This window comes from Rhinolophus sinicus, linkage group LG01 (assembly GCF_036562045.2).
Source record: "Rhinolophus sinicus isolate RSC01 linkage group LG01, ASM3656204v1, whole genome shotgun sequence".
Taxonomy (NCBI): Eukaryota; Metazoa; Chordata; class Mammalia; order Chiroptera; family Rhinolophidae; genus Rhinolophus; species Rhinolophus sinicus.
The window spans coordinates 155714108-155741082 of NC_133751.1; the positions used below are offsets into that span (position 1 = coordinate 155714108).

At 33.5% G+C, this 26975-nt stretch overlaps 1 protein-coding gene across 6 annotated transcripts in view; it reads left to right on the forward strand.

Moving 5' to 3' along the window:
- The window catches only part of UBR3 (ubiquitin protein ligase E3 component n-recognin 3), a 172073-nt gene that overhangs the window by 54780 nt on the left and 90318 nt on the right, over positions 1-26975 (forward strand). For all 6 annotated transcript variants that reach the window (XM_019727400.2, XM_019727399.2, XM_019727401.2 and 3 more), the window contains exons 9-19: positions 4755-4934; positions 5522-5655; positions 11549-11635; positions 17570-17635; positions 17720-17809; positions 18915-19043; positions 19705-19757; positions 19861-19994; positions 20354-20439; positions 21779-21920; positions 24566-24662. In XM_019727400.2, coding sequence (XP_019582959.2) covers positions 4755-4934; positions 5522-5655; positions 11549-11635; positions 17570-17635; positions 17720-17809; positions 18915-19043; positions 19705-19757; positions 19861-19994; positions 20354-20439; positions 21779-21920; positions 24566-24662 — 1198 coding nt within the window. The remainder of the gene's footprint in view (positions 1-4754; positions 4935-5521; positions 5656-11548; positions 11636-17569; positions 17636-17719; positions 17810-18914; positions 19044-19704; positions 19758-19860; positions 19995-20353; positions 20440-21778; positions 21921-24565; positions 24663-26975) is intronic.

Consider the following 26975-nt stretch of genomic DNA (forward strand, 5'->3'; position numbering starts at 1 on the left):
GAAAAACTTTAAAATTACCTATAGTTTTGTTATTCAGAAATAACTTGTTAATGTTTTGGGATATTTCTTTTTCTTTTTTTTAAAAAAGAATTTTTGTAATAGTTTATTTGTACAAACTGATGACATATGCAGGGGAGCAAGATCTCAAATGCTCCCCTAGGATATTTCTTTTCTGTCTTTTTGTGTGATATGAATATGTTTATAGATATGAATACATACTTTAAAAATATGTTACCATAGTGTCAAGAACATGTTTTCTTAATGATTGCAGGTATTAATATCATATGGCTTTACCATAATTTATTTAACCACTTACTTATTAGACATGTACCTGTTTTTATTATAAATTTGTTACTACCAGCCTTAGACATTTTTATATGCCTATACTTTTATAATTTAAATGTTGGAATAAATCTTGCCTTTTCTGTGTTCCCTTAGACAGATTTTGATTTTCTTCTTTTTTGCCGAGTGTATGGTTGATACTCCTCAAACTGCCACATATTTCTAGGACCTCCTCACATTCTCATTTCTCTATGGTCGTTCATCTTTACCTCCCTGTAATAATTTATATTATTTGAGTGTTTGCTATGTACTAGATGCTGTGTTAATACTATCCATATGTTGTTTTATTTAAGCTTCTGAACAACTCTCTGAGATTGACATTATTGCTATCCCCATTTTAAAGATGAGTAAATTGAGGCTTAGGGAAGTTAAGTCATTTGCTGTAGTGTATATAGCTAGTAAATGACAAAGCCAAGAAGAACTTCTTATCTCCTGTTGTCAGAATCTTTGTTCTTAACCATGACTCAGCCAGGCCAGCATTGATAGGACTGTATCTTCTCTTGTTGGCACCTGGAACTAAATTTTAAAAATAACAACAAACAGTAGTTCAAATGAAATCTTAGGACCTTTCCATTTTTTTGTGGAGGAGAAATCTTACAGTTGAGACTTGTGTTATTCCATTGTTGCCTCCTTGGCCATATCACCTCCTATTTTCTCTTTAAAGATTATACATATAGTCTTTATTTTCAGATGGGATACCATAGCCTAAAAAATTGATATACGCTCAGTGCAGGGCACAATGCTTTATGTGTAATAATAGCTAGCTAATAGCTGTGCTAGCTGCCATCTTTTGAGCACTCACTATATGCCATGCTCTTTTCTCAGTACTTTATATATATAGTATTATCTCATTTAACCACCAGTAATTCTGTGAAATGGATATTGTTTTCTTCATTTTATAGATGAGACAATTGTGGTTTAGGGAGTTGAAGTCAATGATCTGTTGTTTTACAGCTGTAAGTGGTAAGGCTTAGGTGTTTGACTTCAAAACTCATACTTTTGCCCGCTATGTGAGTCTGTCTTCCCCTTGTAGGTATAGTGGGAACATGATACACTATTTACATTAAGCAATATACATCTTTACTTTTTTTAAAGGAAAATTTAAAAGCTGCTTTGTATTACAGGTTTTCTACCTTCACGTAAGATGACCTTTTCTTTCATCTTTTATAAACAATGATTTAGCTACATATATTGCTCTTTTTTGTTTTTTGAAATAGTATCATCATTCAGCTATATCTGTAATATTCTTATGTGTAGAATTATACATTTAGAGGACTTTTCACGAAAATAGTATTTCATATTTATCAACTAGGAACCTTTTTAAATTTAGAAGTATCTACTCTTTTGTAAAGGATCTGGAGTCTATTTTCTTAACTAGGTGGTTTAGCTGTTCTTATTATATATGGTTTGAAATTGGTCTTAAGGAAAAATACTTGTTTTGGTACCACTATCTAACCATCTACACAGCTGCCCAACCTAAAATCCTAGGAGTCATTTTTGACTTCTTGTTACTCCTTGTAGATATAGCGAACATCACCAACTCTGTCTTTTACACCTTCTAAACATCGTAAAGTAGCCACTTCTCTTTATCTCTGTATCTTCATGCCTCCACCATAGTTCAAGCCATTGTTATCTCTAATCCTCTATCACTAGTTATCACCACTCTGCTTCAGTCACTCTTCACACTACACATCTGATCAGGTCCCCTCTCCTACCACCCAGCGCCCCTCCAGTGGCATGCCAGTTCTTTTCTCATGAACTCCAAACTCTTGAAGCTGATTTATAAGGCCCTCTAGCCTCATTTGTGCCACCCATCTGCGTTGTGTCAGTGATTTCATCCTCCGTTTTTATATAGCTTCCTTTACCTAGAACATTTCCTCCCTGGCTAATTCTAATTCCTGCTTCATTCTGTAAATCTCAGTTTAAATATCACTTGCTCAGGAAAGTCTTTTCCTCAATTGTAGACTAGCTTCATTTGTTCTTATGACTTCCTGTACTTGTCCTATTATAGCCCTTATTATCATACACTGTCTTCTTAAATATTAGTCTCAGTGGAGAGAGAGACTCTGTAAGTCTTGCTTTATTTACCACTTTATTCTTAGAGCTTAATAGACTACCTGACTCAGTAGGTGCTCGATAAGTATTTGTTGATCAGTGAATTTCATTTAGCACTGAATCATTGCTCTGTATTTATAGTGACAAAAATAAAAGTTGGGTAAAAATAGAAATCCTAATCATTTTATTTCATTAAAGATTCCAAAGTGTTTTTCACGAGAACAGTAGTATTTAAAGCAGTGTCAAGAAACTAGTGATTTTGATTAATTCTACTTATTCATCCTCTGGGTTTAATTAAATAGAACAGTGATTCTCAATGTTTAAAAAAATGTTTTAAATCCCAGCATCCCTTAGCATTGTCCCATCAATATCAACAGCTCAGCAACTCACATTGGCAGTTGTTGTAAATCAGGGGGCTTTTCCGAATCTCAGGTGTGGATAATGTGGAGAAAGCTCCTTCCCCCCCACTCCCTCATTTAATTATATCCTCTTTCATCCGTTGAGAAGGGCTGAAAGAGAGCATACGTAACTTCATGTGTCCTGTTCTTATACATAGTTAAATTTCAGGGTGATTACAGCCCCAACTAACTGCACAGGCCTCAAGTTCAGCAGCAAAGGCAGCGTAAGTAGGTCTGAGACTCAAATTCCACATGCTCATTTAGTTCTCACTTGTTTAAGTTCATATCTTAACAAAAATTAACAGATATAAACCTTGCTGAAAGAAAGCAGATATTCATATTAAAAAGCAAGAGTTGGGTAAAGTAATTTGATGGACTGAAACCCAAATTTAACGTATGGAAATTAAGAAGTTCCGTAGAAGCCCTCCACACCGATGAGTTTGACAAGTAGGTGGTTAGTTGAAAAAAAGTTGGCTAAAGTGAGGAATCATTAAAAAATTATATATATGTATCTTAAATACTCATTTTAACTTAAAACACAGAAATGCATGTTCATTCTCCAATCTTTTAATTTTGGGCAAAGCATTTTTAAGGTATGGTTTCCTTGACTGGAGTTCATCTTTTTTAGATATACTGCATCTATAAAGCATCATTTGTGATTTTTAGTTTCAGTTTCTTTAAAGAAGAGTAGGAACATTAGATCGTGAAGCAATCTTAGCATAAAAATCTTTCTAGGCTTTTAAGATTTTTTCTCCAAGATTTTTTTTAGCATTTTCTTAGGCACTTACTTTTATTGTCTCTCAAAAGCTTATGATCTTGTTTTTGTAATAACCTCTCTTTATAGATTCATATTACATCAGTTTTTATACTTTTAATTTAAATTTTGTAATTATAATAAAAAGAACAATTAGCATGAGCAGAAACAAAAATGATTCTAGATAAACATATACCTCACTCGTGTACTAGGAAATAGGCTCCTACCTTTGAACATTCTGTGTATTATGGGTATTAGTGTGTTTATAGCAGAAATAGGGGGGTGTTTGTCCAGGGAATCAATTGAATAAGAATAATTTAAGAGCGAATGCCCATGTGCCATAACTTCTAATAGTAAAGATTTTGTACAAGCATAGCCACCTCTCCCAACAATGTATTTAAACTTTGAGGAATTTTTCTAAGGCTTAAGAAGAAGTATATGTGTTTTCAATTCTTTTATTTTTGAAATACTGTGTTTGCTAATAAATTATATTTACATATTCTTTGAATAGAAGAAAGCAATTAAATATATTATCGCTTAAATCATACAGATTTGATTGCTAAAGTGGACTGAGATTAATCTAGGCATAAAAATATTTTGATTGGAATTGAAATATTGTATTATGTTATTAAAATAACAATAATTCGGTTTTATAAACATAGTTAGGTCAATATCATGTAATATATTGGACATATGGTAATGATTATTTTAATGATGTGCTAAATGTTATAGTAACATTTCATTTAATTCCCTTAATATATGTGTCTTTTTCCATTTTACAGATGGGAAAATTAATTCAGTATAAGTAACATGCCTAATGCCATATAGGTATTAAATGGCAGGCTGGGATTCATTTTGCTATGTGGATCCCGTGAAATCCAGCCTGCTAGTCTGGACCAGTAAACATGCTGGACAAGATTTTATAGTGGAAATATTTTGAAACCCTGCTGTGGGCTCTGCCTCTTTCTATTTAGGTGACTTGGTCAACTCATTTAAAAGTATTTGAACTTCTCACTTTTGTCGTTTTCTTCATTTTTACAGTAAAACAAAACAAAATGGAAATGGGACAGCAAAGCCTGCCCGTCTTCACAGGGTTCTTATGAGGTCCTTAGGTGTCTCAGATTCTAAAGTGTATAGTCTATATCATTGGTGAAGTTTTTTTTTTTTAAACTTACTTATTTTTGGGGTGTGTGTGTTTGTTTTAGATGAAGAAAATAGTTTACATGTGGTAGTGAACTGTGGAGAAGCATTACTGAAGAATAACACTTATTGGCCTCTTGTCAGTGATTTTATTAATATCCTTTCTCATCAAAGTGTGGCTAAGAGATTTTTGGAGGACCATGGTTTGTTAGTTACATGGATGAACTTTGTATCTTTCTTTCAAGGTATGAATTTTACTTTTTTGTTAATTTCTTTACAAAATGCCTAATGCTGAACTATCAAATACTAATTAAAAGATAATAGCACATCATTCAGGTAGTATGTGAAATGTCTCATTTTAATTAATTGATATTTGCAGGTACTTTAATAAAGTATTCATGAAAATGTATCAGAGAGTTATTAAAAATGTCAACTTATTAAGAACAAGAATGTAATTTATTTTAGTATTTTAAACCATTAACCTGGAAGTTTCTAATCTATTCTCTAAGAAAGATTCATAACGCTTTCATAAAAATTTCAGCTAGCATCAATTATAATAGTTTTGACTTTCTTATTTAATATATTCAATTATGTTATGTAAGAAAGAGACAAGTCACAGAGTGTTTCTAAGAAAACCTAGTTTGTAAAGAATTTCAAAAGGACTAGATTGTTTTATTTTTAATAACTTACTTATTCCTGTACATATTGTGTTATTTATGCCATTTATGTGCATGTTAGAATGTGTTTGGTAGTAGGAAGTATTTTACTTGATTTTTGATATGAATACTTGCTTTCATTTAGCAAGGTTTACATCTGTTTTAATTTTTACAAGGTATGAACTTAAACAAGCGAGAACTAAATGAGCATGTGGAATTTGAGTCTCAGACCTACTATGCTGCCTTTGCTGCTGAACTTGAGGCCTGTGCACAGCCCATGTGGGGGCTCTTATCACATTGTAAAGTTAGGGTATGTTGAAAATATTTTTGTTTATTTCTGAATTTAGCTTTAAAATGATTATTTAAGAAAAAGATGTCAAAACATTGGTTGTTTACTTGTATATAATAATGTTGCAGTGTTTAATTCTGAATTCAGCTCTGTGAAAGCTGACTTGAGACAGTAATTAATTATTATTCTTAGGCAGGTTGGAATTCATTTATAATATCAGATCTTCCCAGCCATCCTTTATTGTGAAAAGTCTTTGCAGCTTTATAATAAGTACGTTTATTGTCATTGTTTCATTTTCCCCATTAGCAGTTAGTTGAAGGATGAGGATAGTCCTTAATAAAATTGAGACTTTTAAGATTATAAGGACAGAATCAGTATACATTTCATACAACTTAAGTTGTTTATAAAAAGAATCTAAGGGTAGGTAGCATAGCCGCAACATGAATTCTTATAATTGGATAAAAAAATGCTCATGTATTTTTGTCTTTCTATACAAATATGTATTTTCCTTTTTCATTTTGAAGTATTTGTTTGATGGTTCTCCAGAAACCTTGAGCAATCCAGAAAAATAGAATCCTCTGACCCTACTAAACAAGGACTTGACTAAGATTTTGCTGTATGGAGCTCATGAAATCCAGCCTGCTAGTGTATGCTGGACAAGATTTTATAGTGGAAATATTTTAAAACCCTACTCTGGGCTCTGCCTCTTTCTATTTAGGTGACTTGGTCAACTCATTTAAAAGTATTTGAACTTCTTACTTTCAGTCTTTTTCCTGATTTTTTACAGTAAAACAAAACAAAATGAGAATGGGACAGCAAAGCCTGCCTTTCTTCACAGGGTTCTTATGAGGCTCTCTTTCCTATACCCTTTAAATGTATGTGTTCCTTTAAGCAGATTTATATTTTCTCTCTTGACTTCAGCTATTCTCTAAATGCAGATGACTCACAACTTTGTTACAGTCTAACCACGTTCAGATTTCCAACAGCTCGGGTTGGGTTATTCATGTAGATCTCCTTATAGGTACATGAATTTTCTCAGGTCCCTAACTAACCTTTAAAAATCATCTGTTCAGACTGTGTCCTTTATGTCATTTAATGGCATCTTAAATGAGGCAATTATCTCATACAGAAACCTCCCCTTGCTGTACCAGCTGTGTTCAACCTATAATCAGATGCCATAAATTCTCTCTTCCATTCCAGAAATGTCTCCCTACCACTCTTTCCTCTGTCTTAATTTATTTCTTTATGTTTAAAAAATCTGGGTTGTTAAGGTAATTTATTAACTGGTTTTCCTGCCTCTAGATTTTCCTACTGTAATCTGTCCCAATACGTAAGTTACTCTTCTGAGTTCTGTGGATAGCTCTTCTTTGTTTCAAAATCATTCAACTTCTCATCTGTCTACAGAATAATGTCTGTATTTCCTATACGAGCATTTAAGATTCTCCACAAATTGCGCTCAGCTTGTCTCTCATAGTTTTTCTGTACCCCCTCTACTCCATCCCTTTTATTTATCAACAAGCAGTGTCCTTTCTATACTTTTGTTCAAGTTAGTTCCTTTTTTGGCATATGCTCTCTCATTCTCTCTGCTTAGTACAGTGCTTCTTTTACACAAGAATCATCTGAGAAACTTTAAGAATATATGTGCTTAAACTTTACTGTCAGAGATTTTGATTTATTTGATGTGCAGTAGGACCTCAGCAGTGATTTCTAACTAGTGTGAAGAACCACTAGTGTTAGCGCCTCAAAAATTCTACTCACAATACTCAGCTGATATGCAATCTGTTCACTGAAGTTCTTTCAGTCAGATTTATGATTTCAGCGTATGTCTCAGTGTTTTCATATTACCTTGTTTGATTTCCACTGTAGCATTTAGCAAAAAACTGTCACATGAGGTCTGTTTGTTCATTTATTTAAAAAATATTTATTGAATGTTATTCTATGGTAGATACTAATTAGATGCTTGGGTTTTTGGTGTGGAACCAAATAGACGTGGTTCTTGCTCTCATGAAGCAGGCTGATAGGGGATATAGACATTAAGCAAGTAAAGACATAGATTTATTTTGTAAGCTTTTGTAAGGGCTCTGTAGGATAGTAACAGGTTACTGTGAGAGTAATGAATGTGGTGCCTGATTAGATTTGAGGATCAAGGAAGGCCTTTCTGAAGAAAGAATATGAAGGAGCCAACTACCGTGTTTCCCTGAAAATAAGACCTAGCCGGACAATCAGCCCTAATGCATCTTTTGGAGCAAAGATTAATATAAGACCGGGTCTTATATAACATAACATAACATAACATAACATAACATAACATAACATAACATAACACATAACATAAAGCATAACATAACATAACATAACATAACATAACATAACATGCCAGGTCTTATATAATATAACATAACATAACACTGGGTTTTATATTAATTTTTGTTCTAAAAGATGCATAGAGCTGATTGTCTGGCTACGTCTTAGTTTTTGGGAAACATAGTATGTGAAGAATAAATCTGGGGTTAGTGGGGATAGTAGGGGAGGTAGAATGGAATAGCCTACTTTCAGTAGGAAAGTGATTGATCCTTTTAAGGAATTTGTGGCTGGAGCCATAGAGTAGAACATGGAGTTGGAGAACATGGAGATAGGCAGGGATCAGATTATTAAAGCCGATTCTTATAGATCATGTTAACGAACCTTGGATTTTATTTTAAGGAGAAGCCAGTGAAATTTTTAAGCAGGGGTTTGATGTGATCAGATTTACATTTAAAAGATCATTCTGGTTGCTGGAAAGACTGATTTAGGGGGATGTGGGGAGCAACAAGACTAGAAGCAAATAGACCAATTAAGATAATAGTCTAGATAGGAAATAGTCTAGATAGGAAATTCAGGTTTGAAATTCAAGGTGTATTCAAGATGCATTTTGGATATTGATGATGTATTTTGGAGGTACAGTCAACAGGCTTAGTAATGGATTGTATATTATTGATGAGTGAGAGGGAAAAACTTTTGGGTAACTATGTATGGAAGTAATATTTACAGAGGTGGAAAAGATCGATAGAAAAGCAGGTTTAGAGAGATCAGAGTTAGTTTTAGATGTGTTAAGTTTGTGATGCCGGTGAAACATCCAAGTAGAAATGGTGAATAAGCAGTTGGAATGAGTTGGAATATATGGCTTGTTCTCAAAGAGAAGTCTTGTTCTCAAAGAGAAGTCTGGACTAAGGTTATACATTTTAGACCCTTGGGAATATAGATAGCTTACTTTGTGTGATAGCCCTGAATGCTGTTTTCTTGAAAATGTTAAGGGCCAGTTAAACAATTTTGCTTCCTAAACAGAACAAACAAGCTGTAAAATCTCCATCTAGTGGCACCGTTGGGTTACTGCAGACTTGGCAGAAGTTGAGTCTGGCCCTGACTCTGGGGCACTTAACTAGTTGTCAGACATAGGTGCTGGACTATGACCGAGCATTTTACATCTGTTCATTTGCTTCTTTGTAACAATACTAGGAAGTAGGTAGTATTAATTCCCATTTTTACAGAGGAAGAAACTGAGACTGAAAATTTAAGTCATTTGCTCAAGATCATAAAACTAGCGTAGAATGAATACTGATTTTTTTTTTTTGATGGGTGTGTTGGTGGGGAGATGGGAGAGAGGTGATCTGAACAAATGATTAAATATGCTGTATTTAGAAATGAAATTACCTGGCCACCTTTTTTTTCTTTTCTCTTTTTTGAAGGAGGGCGTAGCTCGCAGTGGCCCATGCGGGGATTGAACCGGCAACCTTGGTGTTATTAGCACCACGCTCTAACCAACCGAGCTAACCGGCCACCCCAGCTGGCCACCTTTTTAAGACTCTCGATATCTACTTTTCAAATTGTACTCTGGCAAGATTGAGTCAGTTTACACCTCTGTCAAGAGCGTATAATGGTACCCTTTTGCCCAAACCCTTGATAAAAAGAGAGAACCATTTGGGTTTTCTTCCCTCTTTTTTCCTTTTTTTCAACATATGGTTTTAGAAGTTTCTTTAACCATGAATAATCTGCCATTTTAGTTTGGTTATGATAGATTATTTATGGTAACTTATAAGTGCCATTAAATTTTTTCACTAAGAGACAGAGAACAGAATATGTAAGATAATATTTTTATAAAGCTAAATTTCATGTGTGATAGTTTAAAACAGGGTGACTGTTGGCAAGGAAACTAGGTAAATAGTATTTGGTCAGGATGGTAGCAGAAATAGGAGTGAACATACATGATAATATCAAGGAAGAATTAACAGGACCTGGAGATTGAGCAGGATGAAAGAGAAGTCAACAATGAATGTGAGACTTTTTTTTAAGGCCCCAAGTAATTTATATATGGAGCTGATGCATTTAACCTATTTGACTTTGATGCTGCCTGTACTTATATTATACATTGATGCTCTCCAAATCTCTTTTTTAAAAAGATTTTATTGTGATAAAATTCACATAACATAAAATTCACTGTTTTAACTATTTTAAAGTATAAAATTCCGTAGCTGATAGTATATTCACAAAGTTGTACAACCATTACCACTAATTCCAGAACATTTTATCAGTCCCCAAAGAAATCTCATACCTCCCAATTCCAACATCCTCTCATCCTCTGGAAACCACTGATTTCCCTTGTGTCTCTAAGAATTTACCTAATCTGGACATTTCGTATAAATGAATCATACAATATTTGGCCTTTTGTGTTTGGCTTCTTTCACTTAGAATAATGTTTTCATGGTTTGACTGGGTTGTATCAGTCAGTACTCCATTTCTTTATATGGCCGAATAGTATTCCATTGTATTGATAGATATACCACATTTTACTTGTCCATTCATAAGTTGATCCCATTTTTTTCTCTAACATGATAATGCTTCTGTGAACACTTGTATACAAGTTTTTGTGTGAGTATGTTTTTAATTCTCTTGGGTACATGAAAGTAGAATTGCTTGGTAACTATGTTTAACTTCAAAGTGGCTGCACTATTTTACATTCACACTAGCAATGTATGAGAGTTTTAATTTCTCCACATTCTTGTCAATTTAAAAAATATAGCGATCCTAGTATGTGCCAATTGGTACTTTACTGTGGCTTTGATTGTGTTTTCCTAGTGAATGATAGTATCAAGCATCTTTTCATGAGCTTATTTGTCATTTGTAGATCTTTTCTGGAGAAATGTCTATTCAAAATCCTTTGCCATTTTTTGAAAAGAGGTTATCATGATTTATTTTCTCATTTAACTAAATACTTGCATATTTCTCTGGATCTACTTCTCCATAAAACATTACATTTTTCTATCACAAACTCTTATTTTAAATGGCATGTACTTATTCTTTTTTCTTCTAATTTCTGTTGCAAACAAAGATATTCACAGGCTACTTTCAGTACTCATGTATGATCAGCCCTTTTGACTTTTGCTTTTTATTGTAAATATATATAACGTAAAATTTGCCTCTTTAACAATTTTAGGTGTTAATTCAGTGACATTAAGTACCTTCGCAGTGTTGTGCAGCCATCATCACTATCAATTTCTAGAACTTTTTCATCATCCCAAAAGGCACTGTGTACCTCTTAAACAGTAACATTAGGGAACTTAAAATATTTTTGGGATCTCGTGATATGGAACCTGGTCTATATCACAAAAATCTATTGCAGTTTTGATTTATTTTAAGGAATATGTTATATAAAAGATAGACTGTGTTCTTTAATTTTCTTAATTGTCATTGGTTGTTACTATTAGTTTGTGAAGGGATGATTTCTTGAAATGGCAAATGTGGTTATTTTGAAAAAATATATTTTACCATTATATACACAATGCATGTAACTTATTTTTATGTATTGTATATAATTTAAAGTTGAAGATATACATATATATATATTTATACTGAACATTTATATAACTTATTGTTTTAGGAAACTCAAGAATATACAAAAAATGTTGTTAGATACTGCATTGAAGCTCTTCAAGATTGGTTTGATGCTATTAACTTCGTAGATGAGGTATGTATATTTTTGATATATGTAATAGCATTTAAGAAAAGAAGTGTTAGATTTCATTTAACATTGAAAATAATGAATAACTTTTCATGGGGTAAGGGAAAGAAGTCATAACAAATACAGTATCATTAGGCTTTAAAAAAGGTAAAGTGGGAGACCAGTTCTTGGACATTTAGGAGGGTCCACAGCGCATTAATCATGTTTGTTCATTTCCTAGAGAAGGGCATAATTTTTTTTCTTTCTGTTTTTAAATGTATATGTCAGTATTTGTCAGGAGTAAATTAATTTTATTTGAAGAGGTAAAAGTGACAGTACAAAAATGAATAGGATAGGGGAGATTAATGGGAAGGATATCACAACTTTATTAATTGGTCAGCATTCTTCTGTGGGCTTGAACAAAGGTGATTGTTAATAATGAACTGAGACAAGTTGGCACAGAACTGCTCTATGAATTACACAAGGGCTTGCTTCTAATTAGTCAGCCAAGTGGTGATGGTGGGGACTTTTATTTCTTTTCCGTTCTTTTAAAAATATTGTGATACAATCACAAACTTATTGAAAAGTTGGAAATAGAGTAAAAAGCAATTTGTTTTCTTGAACCATTTAGGAGTTAAGTTTTTGACTTGATGCCCATTACTCCAGATACTTTGTGTATTTCCTGTAAACAAGGACATTCTCTTAGGTAACCGTATACAAATTTGGAACCTATAAAAATTAGGAGATTAACATTAATATGTTATTACTACCTAATCTTTAGACCTGTTTCATGATTTACCAATTGTCCAGTGATGTCCTTTATAGGATTTTTTCAGAATCCCATGTTGCATTTAGTTATCATGGCTCTAGTCTCCTGGAGTAGTGTCTCATTCTTTTATGCCTTTTAGGACAGTGACATTTAGAAGAGTATAGCTCAGTTATTTTGTAGAACATCCCTCAATTTGGGTTTGTCTCATGATTAGATTCAGATTATGAATCTTTTGCGGGAATACTATAGAAGTGCTATTGTAGTCTTTTCATTGCACCCTATGTGGTGGTTTATGATTTTTGTTTGTTTTATTACTGATGGTGTTCCCTTTGATCATTTGATTAGGGTGGTGCCAACCAGACTTCTTCATCATAAAGTTACCTTTTTTCTCATTGTAATTAATATTTTGTGAGGATGCATTTTAAGCTATGTAACTGTATCTGTCTGTTCATCTAACTTTCAATTCATTACTTAATTTTTATCTCTAGGGATTCATAGTTTCTATTTTATTCAATGGGTTATAATCTATTGCTAGTTATTTGATGCTCAAGCTGTTTCAGATTTGCCAGCGAGAGCCCCTTTGAGCTGGTTTCTGTGTCGTTTTGACTTGTCCCATTAATCTTTGAGCACTTTCATTCTTTGTGGCCCAACAAGATGTCTCAGGTTCACCTACGTTTTCCCTGTTCCATTCCTGGAATCAGTCATTTCTTTCAGGATCCCTGATTCCTTAGTAGAGAACAGTATTTAGAAGGCAAGGTCTGGGTGCTTGTTGTACTCATTGCTATTGGGGAATCACTGCTCTCAGGCCTTCTCAGTGAACAGAAGTTAGAAATACATGCATGTATGTATATTCACATATTTGCATCTATATTTGTTTCTCTATCTAGTAATATGTATTGAAAGCTTTGTGTTCAAACTGATGTTTTAAATTCCAGTATAGCACCACAGGACTTAGTCTAGTTTTCTCCAACAGTAAGAAACCTGGTGTCCATTATCCTTAATACATTTACTTATTTGACCAGTCCTCTTATATATAACCAATTGCTCATCTCAGTTGCCTCCCTTCCCCCTGCATGGATACTCTCTTCTCCCTGCATTCTGTCACCCCCCTCCTCCCCGCCATGGGGACACTCGCCTTATCCTGTTAGGGCTCTGACTCACACCTTGGACCACCCTTCTGTGAAGAAGCCCTTCTCACCCTGTTTGTGCTTTGATTTCCCACACCAGACTCTGTCTTTTTGGATGCCCTCCTCATCCAGCTTTGGCTCTGATGCCTATATTGGCCCTTTGCACAAGTGGATAATCTCCTCACCTTGCTTGTATTTTGATTCCCTATTCCAGGATAGCTCCTTGTGTCATTGCCCCCTTTACCTCTGTCTGGCTCTGACTCCTCAACCCAGGTCAGTCCCCAAATGGATGCCTCCTCACCTTGACTATCTCTGGCACACTACCATTGCGCTGCCCTGCTGTGTTGATGCCCTTTGGACTCTGCTTAGACCTGACTGCCTATGCCACACCATACCCTTTGTAAACCACACACCCCCTTCTGTGCGGATCCGCTTTTCATCCTAAAGACCTCTGACATCTCATACCATCCCCTTCCCCCATATTGGACATCTCATCCAACTTCCCCCCCGACCCCCACCAAGTTGTCCTACTCACCCTTGGCTCTGACATCTCACTTTGGGTTCCTCACTTGTAGTTGCTTGTTTTGCTCTATTTCCTACCTTACTCCCCCCCCCCCCCCCAAATGGCTTTAAGGACTGAATTGTTCACGAAGGGAAGAACCCCTGCTATCTTTAATTCTTTCTGCCCAAACTAATTTATTTTCCATCCTTGATTACCTCTCCAACATTTGTGTCTGCTTTCAGCCTTCGACCTGGAATTTGTCCATTTGGATTCTGATTCTGCCTTCACCAAATCACCATGATTCTTACCTTGTCTAAATGTTGGTCTTTAGCTTAAACTTTGTTTATATAAATTGTAATGAGTCAGTATTCAAAGAAAACATTTTCTAGCCTCCAGAGCTCCATCCTACTTTCAACGTGCTTTATGCTCCTTCACCCCATCTAGTTTTAGTCTCTCAGATGGAGCTTCAGCTAGAGCTTCTCTCAATCCAGATCTCATTGGTATTTGAAACTTTAGGAATTAATTGTTGAAATGGTAGCCTCATTAAGATAACAGGCAGATTGAAGTAGGGAAAATTACATTACACAAAGAGTTATGTATTAAGTGTTTGACATGAAATTCATCCACGGTTGAACTCAGGGATGGATTTAAGGACAGTTAGAATCATGTATACAGAGCAGCTAAACTCAAGGAAATAGTACATTTGTTTTTCACACACAAATATTTTTTGAATGTTGTAAAGAATTTACATATATTTTGCAGAGAAAATAAATATAGAACTTAAAGAATCAATAGGTTATAGTTGTTATGGTGTTTAAATGTTTTGTTTCTTAAAGTGCTTTGACATATTATATTTGTTCTTCAACATAATCCTCTGAAATAGAGAAGATATTATTGTCATCCACTCTTTTGTAGATGTGAATTGGATATACAGAGAGATTAAATGACTTGCCTATAGTTATGTAGCAAATTACTGGTAGTTCTGGGACCAGAACTCACATCTCTCAACTTCTTGTCTGGTAGTATTTCAATTAGACTATTGGCCGTGGAAAGAGCTTTAGAGTCAGGCAGACCTGAGTGTAAATTATGGCTGTGCCACAAATCAATTAACTATATTATTTTGGACGGGTTTTTTTTTTTTCTTTTTCTTTTTTTTAAGCGTTGCTGAGTCCATCTTCTCATCTTTTTATTGAGGATGATAATTTTAGCCAATGAGGATTGACTAAGAGGCACATATTACATGTGTGATGAATATTATTCTTCCATCCTTGTGGGTGGATGTCAGAAGTTACTACGGTAATCCACAGATTAAGCAAGTAATATTTTTTGAATTGAATTAAGCCAAATCAAACAATCAAATAGAAAACAGAGATGGAATAAATTTTCCTATGAGGTAGGCCATTTAAGAATCCTCAAATACATGAATGAATATAATTTAGGGCAGTAGTTACAGGATGTAGCAGGGTAGTTTGACTAGAGTCCTCTGAAAAGAGGGAAGTAGAACATACATTCATCCAGCAAATATTTATTGAATGTTTGCTGTGTTATAAACTTTGGGGGTACAGTGATGTGACAGTTCCCAATTTAAGTAAATTATTAATTTGATTTTGGTGCTTCTGTAAAGTTGTGACCAGGTGCTTTGGGGGAGAGTAGAGTGGAGCATCTGAGTCAGCCTTAGGGACTCGGGAAAAGCTTCCTAGTAGAAATGTCCTTTGAGCAAAGTCTTAACTATATGTTAATCCAGTGGGTAAGGGATGTATATCATTTGAGGCAGAGGGATACATATACAAAGATGCAGAAGCTTGGTGGGTACATGAGTTTATGGGATAGGAGATGAGGCTGGAGAGGTAAGCCCTGTCTTCCCGAGAGGTAGAAGGTTGTCAGGAGATTAAAAACTACCGGGAACTATTAAAAGATTGTGAATGGACTAAATACAGATTAAATTAATGTCTTGGTAAGACTACTCCTGGCAGCAAATGGAGGTTTAAATAGAAAAATGTGTTAATTAAGGTTTTTTTGAGTGCAAAACTGAAACTCTATACCCATTAAACTCCCCATTTTCTCTCACCCCTCCAACTTGTATAACCACCTTTATACTTTCTGTCTTTATGATTTTGACTAAGTACCTCATATAAGTGGAGTCATACAGTATTTGTCTTTTTGTGACTGGCTTAGCATAATGTCCTCAAGATTCATCCATGTTGTAGCATGTGTCACAAATTTCTTTTTATAGAAGGCACACTTTATTAGAATAATTTTCTATATAGCCATTAATCCATATATTGAGGAGGATGTTATTCTCATATTGGTTTTGGAAAAAACTCTTTCAGGGATGGTGACACATTGCAGCTCTTTATAACTCTATACTGATATTACATTAGCATAATTATCTGAATGTAGTGGATAAAATTTTTTAACGTGAAGAAATTTTTTAATGTGAAGAAAACTTTTAACATGAAGAAAAATTTGTCAAAGCATTAAAAGCAAATAATACCTTTTTAATTTTTCTTGTTTGTTTAAGGACAACTGTTGTGTACTTTTGTCCTGTAATAGTGTGACCCATGGGAGTCACAGATTTAAAATGCAAATTTTATAATATTCACAAGGATGCCAAACGCCCATGACATGTACTGTACGAAGAATTCTTATGGAGGTTGTGTGTGCAGCATTGATTTGGGGAGCATATCATCCCCTTGTCCAGGCAAACCTTTCACCTATAGGACTGTGGTAAGAGCCTCTTACCACTCTAAATAGAACAGTGGAGTCCAAGCTAGCCACTCAGTTCACTGCTTGTTAACTTTAGGAAGTAATACTTAAGATTTCTAAGCTTGAATTTCCCTGTTTATAAAAATGAGTCTATTAACATGTTGCGTATGGCGGGGTTTAAATCCCTCGTGAAGATTCTCGTGATCCGTATGCAATGTGTTAGTAGTTCCTTCCCCATAGGGTTCTTGTGAGGATTAAATGAGGTAATGTAAATAAAGTGCCTATCATGGGGACTGACACATATAAGTGCTCAATGATTGTTAGCAGCAATTACCGTGTTTCCTGAAAATAAGACCTTGTCGGACCATCAGCTCTAATCCGTCTTTTGGAGCAAAAATTAATATAAGATCCGGTATTATATTATACCTTATATTATATTACATTATATTAATTTTTGCTCCAAAAGACGCATTAGAGCTGATGGTCCAGTGAGGTCTTATTTTCAGGGAAACGTGGTATTGTCTTATTACTATCATTATGTTTGGTAGGCATGCATTTGAAGATTCCCAAATGGCCTACTATAAAGGGAAATTTCTCTCATTCCTTGTTTTGTGCTAGATGTTTCAGAAGATTCAAAGTTGTATACAATTTCTGCCTTCAAGGAACTTGCATTTAGGTATCTAAAAATGGAATAATTTTATCTATAGTGGTTTTTAAGCTATATCTTCTAAAATTTTGAGTTTTGGTTTAAAAGTATAGGGATAAATCAAGGTAAAGTATGGTTTTAGCATTTTAAAACCTTCTTGGAACTTCTGTTAAACATTCTTTGACTTGTGGATTTTGTTTGTTTATTCCAGCCAGCACCTAACCAAGTCACTTTTCATTTGCCACTACATCGTTATTATGCTATGTTTTTGAGTAAGGTAAGACTGTCATTAAACCATTCTTTTAAAAAAGTATATAGAAAATAAATATTAAATTAGTAACTTTTTAATCATAATTTTTAGGCTGTGAAATGTCAAGAACTAGATTTGGATTCTGTTTTACCGGATCAGGAAATGTTAATGAAACTAATGATTCACCCACTCCAAATTCAAGTATGTATTCAGGTTTTTACAGCGTTTTGAATTGAATCTTTGGTTAAGTGATTCTTCCTTTATTTTATTTTTATGCCTTTATCATTGCTTTTATAGCCAAAATATTTGAAAAAAATTTTTAAATTTAATTTTGGTGTTTTTGCCAGATTATTTAGTTCTAAATAATTTAAATTTAGTTACAATTTCCCCAGGAATTCTTTTCATTATCTTTACTTGTAGGGGAGTTTTACAGCACTGTTTTGGTAGTTAGGAGACCTAATAGACTTTAGCATTGGTGCCACCACTGTTTCCTCATCCATGTTGTTTGGGAGTAATTCACCTACTTGATTCTTAATTTCCCTATCTATAAAGTGAGAGGAGAGAAAAGAGAGAAGAATTAGCTCACATAAGCCCTGTGGTTTCTTTAAGTCCTAACATTAATTTTGTGGGCCAACCTTTTATGTACATTAGAGGGACTTGCACTTCAATTTGTTTTTCTGGCAATTTTAGATTTGTTAATCATTACTGAACTTTAACTATGGGGGTTAGGGACAAGTAGGAGATGAAGTTATGACTGTGCTTAGTTTTAATTGATACAGAACATGAATACCTGAAGAATGAAATATTAACATAGTAAAATTTATTCTGATGTGACCCTCTCTTACCTCTCTTATTTGGAAAGTGACTAGTTTGCGTTGAAGGTTGAGTTACAGGTGAATTAAAGATGTAGATTTTATTCATTGACTTTGAACACTTAACTTGGTTTTATGCTTATTCCTGTGTTTCTCTAAGCATTACGTATGCCTTTTTTGGAGGAGGAGAGTTAAACATAAGTGTCACTGATTCCTCATGGAAGATTTCAGTGAAAATTGTTATAACTGTATCCAGGAGTTATCATGGAAAACTAATTCACGTATAAATTCCAAAAGAAGGGACTATATAAAGCACTTAAAAATTTTAAAATATATATTTGAATTGAATGTCTTTAACATTGGACAGAATGTCAGGCTCATACTGTAATTAAGTTATAAAATATTTTGAAATGATTGTTCAATATCGCATGATTTTATAATGATTGAATTCAGGTGACTTCTTTGTCTAGTTTACATAATTTTTATTTTACTAGGCAAGTCTTGCTGAAATCCACAGCAATATGTGGGTAAGAAATGGTCTGCAAATCAAAGGACAAGCCATGACCTATGTTCAGTCTCATTTCTGTAATTCCATGATTGATCCTGACATTTACCTATTACAGGTAAGTCAGCTTTATAATGCAGATGTACTTTTAGAAGTGTCTCATTTGTACCCACAGGATTTTAATTTATAGAGGTGACTAAATGATGACACAGAGAGGTCATTGCTATTGAAAGAAGAATTTATTACACCCGTTTCCAAAGAGAAGGTGGCATGCCACATCACGCAGGACCACAGAAGAAACATTAGATTTTGGTCAGGAGGCAGAAGCAAGAGTAGGGGGAAATACTAGAGCAGAACCTTTATTGGGGTTTCCACTTGCTAGAAAAGGCAGGGCAAGGCGGGATAAACACTTTAGGATTGGCTAGTTTGAATAATTCTGTTTGACTTTGGGGCATAGGGGCTGTCCCCAGCTCTCTGGTACCTGGTCCTCGATTGATTTAGGGCAGGGGGAATATTGGCTTGGTGTGTGAGAGTTGGATAAAGGGGTAATTGACTTGCATATAAGAGGCTTGTTCCCAAATAAGTTGTTTACTATCTTTAGGAATTAGCCCTGAGAGGAGTAGTCTCTCCTGGGTCTGTAAGACCTCCCAAGATGTCAAAACATCATAAGATTCAAAAAATGAAAAAAAACACATGATTAATGTAAGAAATAAAACTGAATACTGAGAAATAAAGTTTGTGGTGTGTTTTTTTTCTTTTTTTTTTTTTGTCTTTTAAAGGTTTGTGCTTCTAGACTTGACCCAGATTATTTTATTTCATCTGTCTTTGAAAGGTAAGCATAATTTTTTTAAAGATAGGTATTAGGAAGTATTTGGAATTTAAGTTAATTTTGTTTTTTTAACTTAAAAAAAATCTGTCTCAAATATTTCTTACAGATTTAAGGTAGTAGATTTGTTGACAATGGCTTCACAACATCAAAACACGGTACTTGATGCAGAGCATGAGAGATCGATGTTAGAAGGCGCTCTTACATTTCTTGTGATTCTTTTGAGTCTGCGTTTACATTTAGGTAAAAAGCACTAATACTAATGCTTGGGTATTAACTATTGTCCTCCTTTTCCTCCCCTTTTCCCAGTGTTAGTAACTGGCTAACGGAAAAAAGGAAATGACGTGGATATATTTAAACAGTATTTCAAACTCTTGGTATGCTGTACAATTCATATTCCTTTTAGAATATCCTTTAAAATACCCTTGACTTAAGGGAACTGCAAACTATTTCAGGGTAGTGAAACTGCAGTTATATTTGGGGCATTGCATTCTTTAATTTTTGAAACACCTCATTTTTGGTAAAACAGCTTAAAATGTGTGGTACGTTGTTTCTTTATAATTTATATAAAGATTTATTAATTGTGTTTTTAATTGTTTTAGGCATGTCTGATGATGAGATTCTCAGGGCCGAGATGGTAGCCCAGCTATGTATGAATGACAGAACACACAGTTCATTGCTGGACCTCATATCCTTTTAACAGTTTAATTTTCTGTTAGTTGCAGGATCTAAAAAATAAGTAATTTTTGCAAATCAAAGGTATATCACGTTTTTGATTAAAAAAATTCTTTGAAGTTGAAAAATGGTATGGAAAACAACTCCAATTGTTCGTTTAACTGTGTGTTCAGGGCTAGTGGCAGATGTTTTTGCCTCTAATTGTCTCCTCTTAGGAAGCTCTTGTTAGACCTCAGAACCGATGGCTCTGGGCACCCAGGATCTGACCTTCCAGGCCAGCGTTAGTGAAAGGAAGCTGGATACCTTGTAAAAGGCTGCTAGGTCTACTTCGTATAGCCTGCCTGGAATTCATAGTTAAAATTTAGTGGTATACCTTATAATTGTCATTACCTGTGTTTTAAAGGTTCTGAGGATTTTTTTAGAATCCAGGAAAAAATCAAGAGGTTTTTCAGTGCAAAGACTATTGTCTACAAACTTTTGAAAACTTATAGTTTCTTTGTATAGACCACGGACACTTTATTATTTGTTATTGTTAATAAAATTTTAGACAAAGATAATCACGTTACTTTGTGATAAAAATTTATTTTGCAAATTTTTGGCTAAATTTACTTTGTATATTGTGAATATCTTTGGAATAATTTCCTAAAATTTTGTGAAATCACTCCTATTAGAATGCCTATTTGATAGTCTTGGATTTTCATAAGCAGCAATTTGATATTGTTTGATGATTTCTTTCAACAATTATATACTATGTGTCAGTGCTGTAACACAGCAAAAGCATTCTCTGTAACTTTGAATTTTAAGGAATTACATACTTTAACATGAAGTCAATAGGAAAGAACCTGTGGTTTTCTGGTTTCTTTATTTTTAAAAATTTGCTTAGCATCTTTTTCTTTGAGTATGACATTTTGTGTTTTTGGAAAAACAATCTTTTCTCATAAAAATCTTGGTTAATTTTTAGCATACTCTGATTTTTTAAGGGAAAGTTTATTGTTTGCAAAATGCTGACAATGGAAATTAATTATTTTTTAATTTATTTTTTTCATTTCCTGAAATTATTTTTTAATTTATTTTTTTCATTTCCTGAAATTTGATTAGTTTGATACTTAGGGACTACTTCGGCAAATAATTTGTTAGTAGGCTTCTAGATTAAAGGTATTTAAAAATTTACAATTAATAAAAAGTTATTGTTGAACTGTTGTATTACATAGCCCTCTTGTGGCCAACTTTATATATTACAGCCAATCACTCTACCTCTTTTTAGCAAAAGTAGTTAGAAACTAGAGTACCTTGGTAAAGTTATAAAGCTGGCTTTTAGTCATTAATTATTTTTTTCTTGACACATACATCATATTCCAGAAAATCCAAATCCCAAAAGTGGCATTATTCCGGGCAGTTATAGCTTTGAATCAGTTTTATCAGCTGTAGCTGATTTCAAGGCTCCTGTTTTTGAACCTGGAGGTTCTATGCAACAAGGCATGTATACTCCTAAAGGTACGTTTACATACATAGACATTCTTTCAAATATCAGTTTTTGAAGGTGAGTTGTGTATACCGAAAGAAAATGTTTTGTGTTTTATTTATTCTTAGCTTCGGTTTTTTTTCCTTCCAACTTTCCTATAGATTATGTTTGTCCTTTATGGTATACAGTGATATTCTATTTATTTATAAATCTACTGTTTTATGTTACAATAATTTCTTAGATAACTCTAGATTATAAAAGGAACTTTATATATGAAATCTAGTTTATTTTTATATGTGAATGAACTATAAATGAACTACAAAATGTAAAACAAAACATATACTTAAAAACATTTTGAATATATTTGCTCTCAGTTTGATTTGAAATTGTTCTCATTACCCAAATTTTAATTTGAAACAGTTAATACTAAAATCTATATAGAATGCTGAAACATTTTCTTACATTTTGAACCTATGTAAATATATAGAAGCCTTTTCCTTAAGTGGTTGGTTTTCTAAGGTTTTCCCCCTTCTATGACATGTTTGACAAGAGCCAGAAGTAGGTGAATTCTTGATTCGTACTCTGTTCTTTTTAACTCTCACATTTTCACTAAGTTAAAATTTTAAAGGAAGCAACAGTTGTATCCTTCTTGACTTCCTTCCTCAACACTCACTGTCTAAATGGAAAACTGATGTCCACTTTGAAGGTGTAAATAACATGTACAGTGTTCGGTAAAACACAGCAGAATAAGTCTTACCATGTGGGATTTTTCAGGGAGTTCACAAAAGTAGCAAGAAGAGTCCAGACAGAGTTTCTTTTTGGAATATATTCCATTAAAGGAAAAGCACATTATTTCTTTATTGTAGAGAGCACTTTGTATCTAAAATTTAGATGAGCTTCCAAGTGGAGTGGTGTTCGTGTATGGTGCAGTGCTTATAGAAGTATGAGGTGAGGATTTGAGGATTACCTCTGTCAGACTCACTCGTGGTCCTTATTAAAAACTCAGGTACCTGTGCCTCAGCCCCAGTCTGCTCTCTTCAGGATCTCTGGGGATGTGTTCTGGAAATATGCTTTTTGTTCTTTTACACGCTCTGTAAGGTGATTGTCATGCACAATAAAGTTTGAGACACTGAGATGGGGCACTAGGGCATTTGAAGATTAGAGTCAAGAAATTGAGTGTCATATTCAAATACAGTCTGAATTGTATTCGCTAGTTCTGTGATGTTGAGAAAAATCAGTTTGTTATCTTTGGATTTGACTTATTTGTGAATCTGTTACACAAAACTGATAAAAGCAGCCCTAATCTAGTTGAAGGATGTGTAGGGAGTGGACATAGCTTTTCATCTGTTTGGCCATCTCCTTGCTCCTAATGTGGGCCCTGTTAAACTTCTGTGAAAATCCAGCTCCAGTGGAACGCTGTTTGATGCCTGTTGGACTAGCACTAAAGTTTTCCCATTGCTATGGTTTTATAATTCTGATAAAAGCATTGGCATTTTAATTGTACAAATTAATAGATTTAAAAGTGAAGGACAGTAAAAGATAATAGAAATAATTACAAAAGTCTTTGTCTTTGCGAAGGCCTATCTTAAGAATCTTAAGTCATACTTTGACAATTGAAGGTGAATAGCATGCTACATAAACATAGGGACAATTGGTAATAGTTACTTGTGCTAGAAAGTTGAAATTATAGTAGATGTATAGGGAGAACCTTAAGCTTCTTCCCAGTTTTCAAATGTTAAGAATTCTGCTAGAGAGAATGAGAGCGGGGAAGGAAATTAACCTAGGAAAGAGGCAGCAGTTTCTAAAATTATTATTCGCAGGTCACATTGTAGATTTTTACCACATCTAAATACCATCTCTACTGTTATATACTTAGTATGTTGATTTCTTAAATGGATTCACTTTTTTAAACTTTGCCTCATCCTAAACATGATTATTAGTGAGATCACTGGCTTTATTTGCAATGTACAATTTTCTAATACATGTTGATAAAACTATTAAAATAATTAGCTTTGTATAGTTAATACTTAAAATCATCTTGTATACCATCAGTTGTACATAACAACCACACATGGGATAGTGGTTCCTAGTTATGGAGAAGGTAAGGAGATCAATTATCAATTTCAAAATGTCAGTACCATAACAACTTTCAAAAGTGTTAATGCATTCATTGTCTTTCTTACTTTCTAGTTGGCACTTTACAAAAAACAAAACAAAAAAAAAACATCAATGAACTAAACTTTTATGGCGAGACATTATCATATTAAAGTTTATTGGGGTGACAATGGTTAGTAAAGTTACATAGATTTCAGGTGTACAATTCTGTATTACATCATCTATAAATCCCATTGTGTGTTCACCACCCAGAGTCAGTTCTCCTTCCATCACCATATATTTGATCCCTTTTACCTTCATCTACCACCTCCCTCCTGCATTATCATATTATAAAACTTTTTGCTCACTAGTTCTTTCTGAACTTAAGAGAACATTCGTAATGAAATTATGATTTTTAACTTAGAAAACTATTCACTACATCAGGCTTATTAAGGCAAATATATAATCAATTAAACTATCCCATATATTAAATTTAAAATATACTTAAATGTAATTAGTTATTAGAGATTGACTTTATTCCTAAGAAGTCAGTGTTTTGTTTCTACTTTCTTTTGAATACTAGCTGAAGTCTGGGATCAGGAGTTTGACCCCGTCATGGTCATTCTTCGCACAGTTTACCGTAGAGACGTGCAGTCTGCAATGGACAGATATACAGCATTGTAAGTCCGTTATATTGATTAGTATAATAATGGATACCTTGTATTTATATAGAAAAATTTCAATTATAACAAATGTGATATGCTCTCATTAAAGTATACTCTCAATCTTTAGAGGAGAAAATAATATTTTAAGATTTAAGAAAATCAGGCTGAGATTTATGATCTCAAGATCTTGATCCAAAATCTGATGTTAATCTCATGAAAATAAATTTTATAAAATATCACAAATAAACATAAATAAAAAAATAAACTTAGGTAGTTGCTATTTGACCAGTGGAATTGAAAGCTTAGTTTTGTGTTGTTCTACTTTGAAACCAGTAGAGGAGGCACAAGTTAAGAGAATGAAATTATCTGAAATCAGAGCTGATGGGTATCTACAAAAAGTGTGGTAATATTACTGTGTTCTTGATAAGTGGGAAAATAGCCAAAGCAAAATGAATTTTACTTGTAAATATTTAACAAAGTAGTTTAAAATGTTGATGACTGTAGAAAATAAATGTTTTGAAGGATATCTTTTTAATGAAGAATTCAATTTTGTATGTTATTGTAGACTATTTTTAATGTATTATTTCCACATATTTTTACACCTTAGTAGCTAACATTATATTGCTAAACATCATAGGTTATCTTTTATTTGTGCTTTTCTATGGCTTAATTTAAACATTTAAAAAACAATATTAAAATGATATAAATGTCTTTAATCTTGAGAAAACATTTTGTCCCGATAACTGTAAATATAGATATTAGATGTAATTGAAACTTCTCTTCTGCCAAGACTTTGCAGTAATAGATATATGTTGAATTTAAGATCTATCAGAGATATACCTGAAGAAAGTTTGTAGTGCCATATTTTAGCATACTCCCCTCCAAAACAAAATAAAAACAAAAAACAAAACCCAGTTCAGCCATCAGCAGCATCTCTCTCTCCCTTTCCCTAAAACCCTTAGGGAAATAGTCTGCTTCCTTAGCATTTGTTTCTATATTTATTGAATGGTTTTGTAACTATTTGTTTGCTTGTAGGCTTTTAGTTTCTTGAGGCAAGATACTATTGTCTGTTTATCTCTTTTACATTTTCAGTACCTATCTCAGGGCTGGCACATAGTAGGTGTTTAGAATACATTTGTTGAATAAATATATTTGAGAGGGTCACATTGAAAAATGAAAAAATGGGTGGGAGAAAGCATTTGCATGGAAAACCTAATGTGGTTTTCATAAACTGTGCTGTCCTAAGTGGCTTTGCCTTTTTTCTGGGGGCAGTGGTGATGGCTGATCATTTTAGTATATAAATTAAGTGTATAGTAAATTTTATTCTCTTCTACTATGTAATAAGTAGAAACTTTCAAAGCTTTGAAAGTCATTAAATAATCTAATCCACTTAAAGGGAAAGTTTTATTTAACGATACATGTTTATTGAGTGCTTGTTATATGCTAGGCGCTCTATAAAATTGTATCTGTTATTTTTCACATAGGAGACTTTTAATTGATAAATTTAAAGGGAAAAATAAAATTTTCCCTTTAAATGGATTAGATTAAGTATTTAATGAGCAGTTGATTTCCATCATTTAGACCTGTGGTTCTCAGCCAGAGGTGATTTTTGTCCTCTAGGGACGTTTGCCATTGTCTGAACGGAGGGTTGTTACTGACCTCCAGTAGAGACTAGGTTTGCATCCTACACCAAAGAATTATCTGGTCCCAAATGTCATTAGTGTCAGGTTGAGAAACCTGGTTTAGACCTATACTGACACACAGGTAATCTTTTATGTTTGCAGGTTATCTTGTGTTTTAAAATCTATTTTGTGTTATTAGTTGTTTAGAACTACATTATATTTTGACTTATTAACTATTTCACATAGAGAAAACCATGTCCTCAGAGCTAGTTTTATTAATTTTCCTTTTTTGTTCTCCATTTTTTTCTAATTCTCTCATTCCCTTCATTTGGCTTTTGAGTTCCTGTACAATATCTTTATAGTTTCTTAGAAATATTTCTGAAGTGCTATGATATTTCTTGGTGGTTTGAAAATCTTTGTTTTAAAAGAAATATGTGTTTAAGAAAATAATAACAGATGACAAATAAATATACCCTCTAGTTTCAAACTAAAATCTTTTAATCATTTTCTTGTAAATTAATCTTTGAAATGTTATGCATAAACTATTATATTCATCTAATACATTTTGTATACTTAAAGTAAATATCATACCCAGGAATAAATGTGTTTGTTTCTATGTAAAACTTAATATTTTTTGAGATTTATTTTATATGTGAAATATAATATCTGCTCCCTTGATGTGATATCTTTTATTTGCTGTATATTT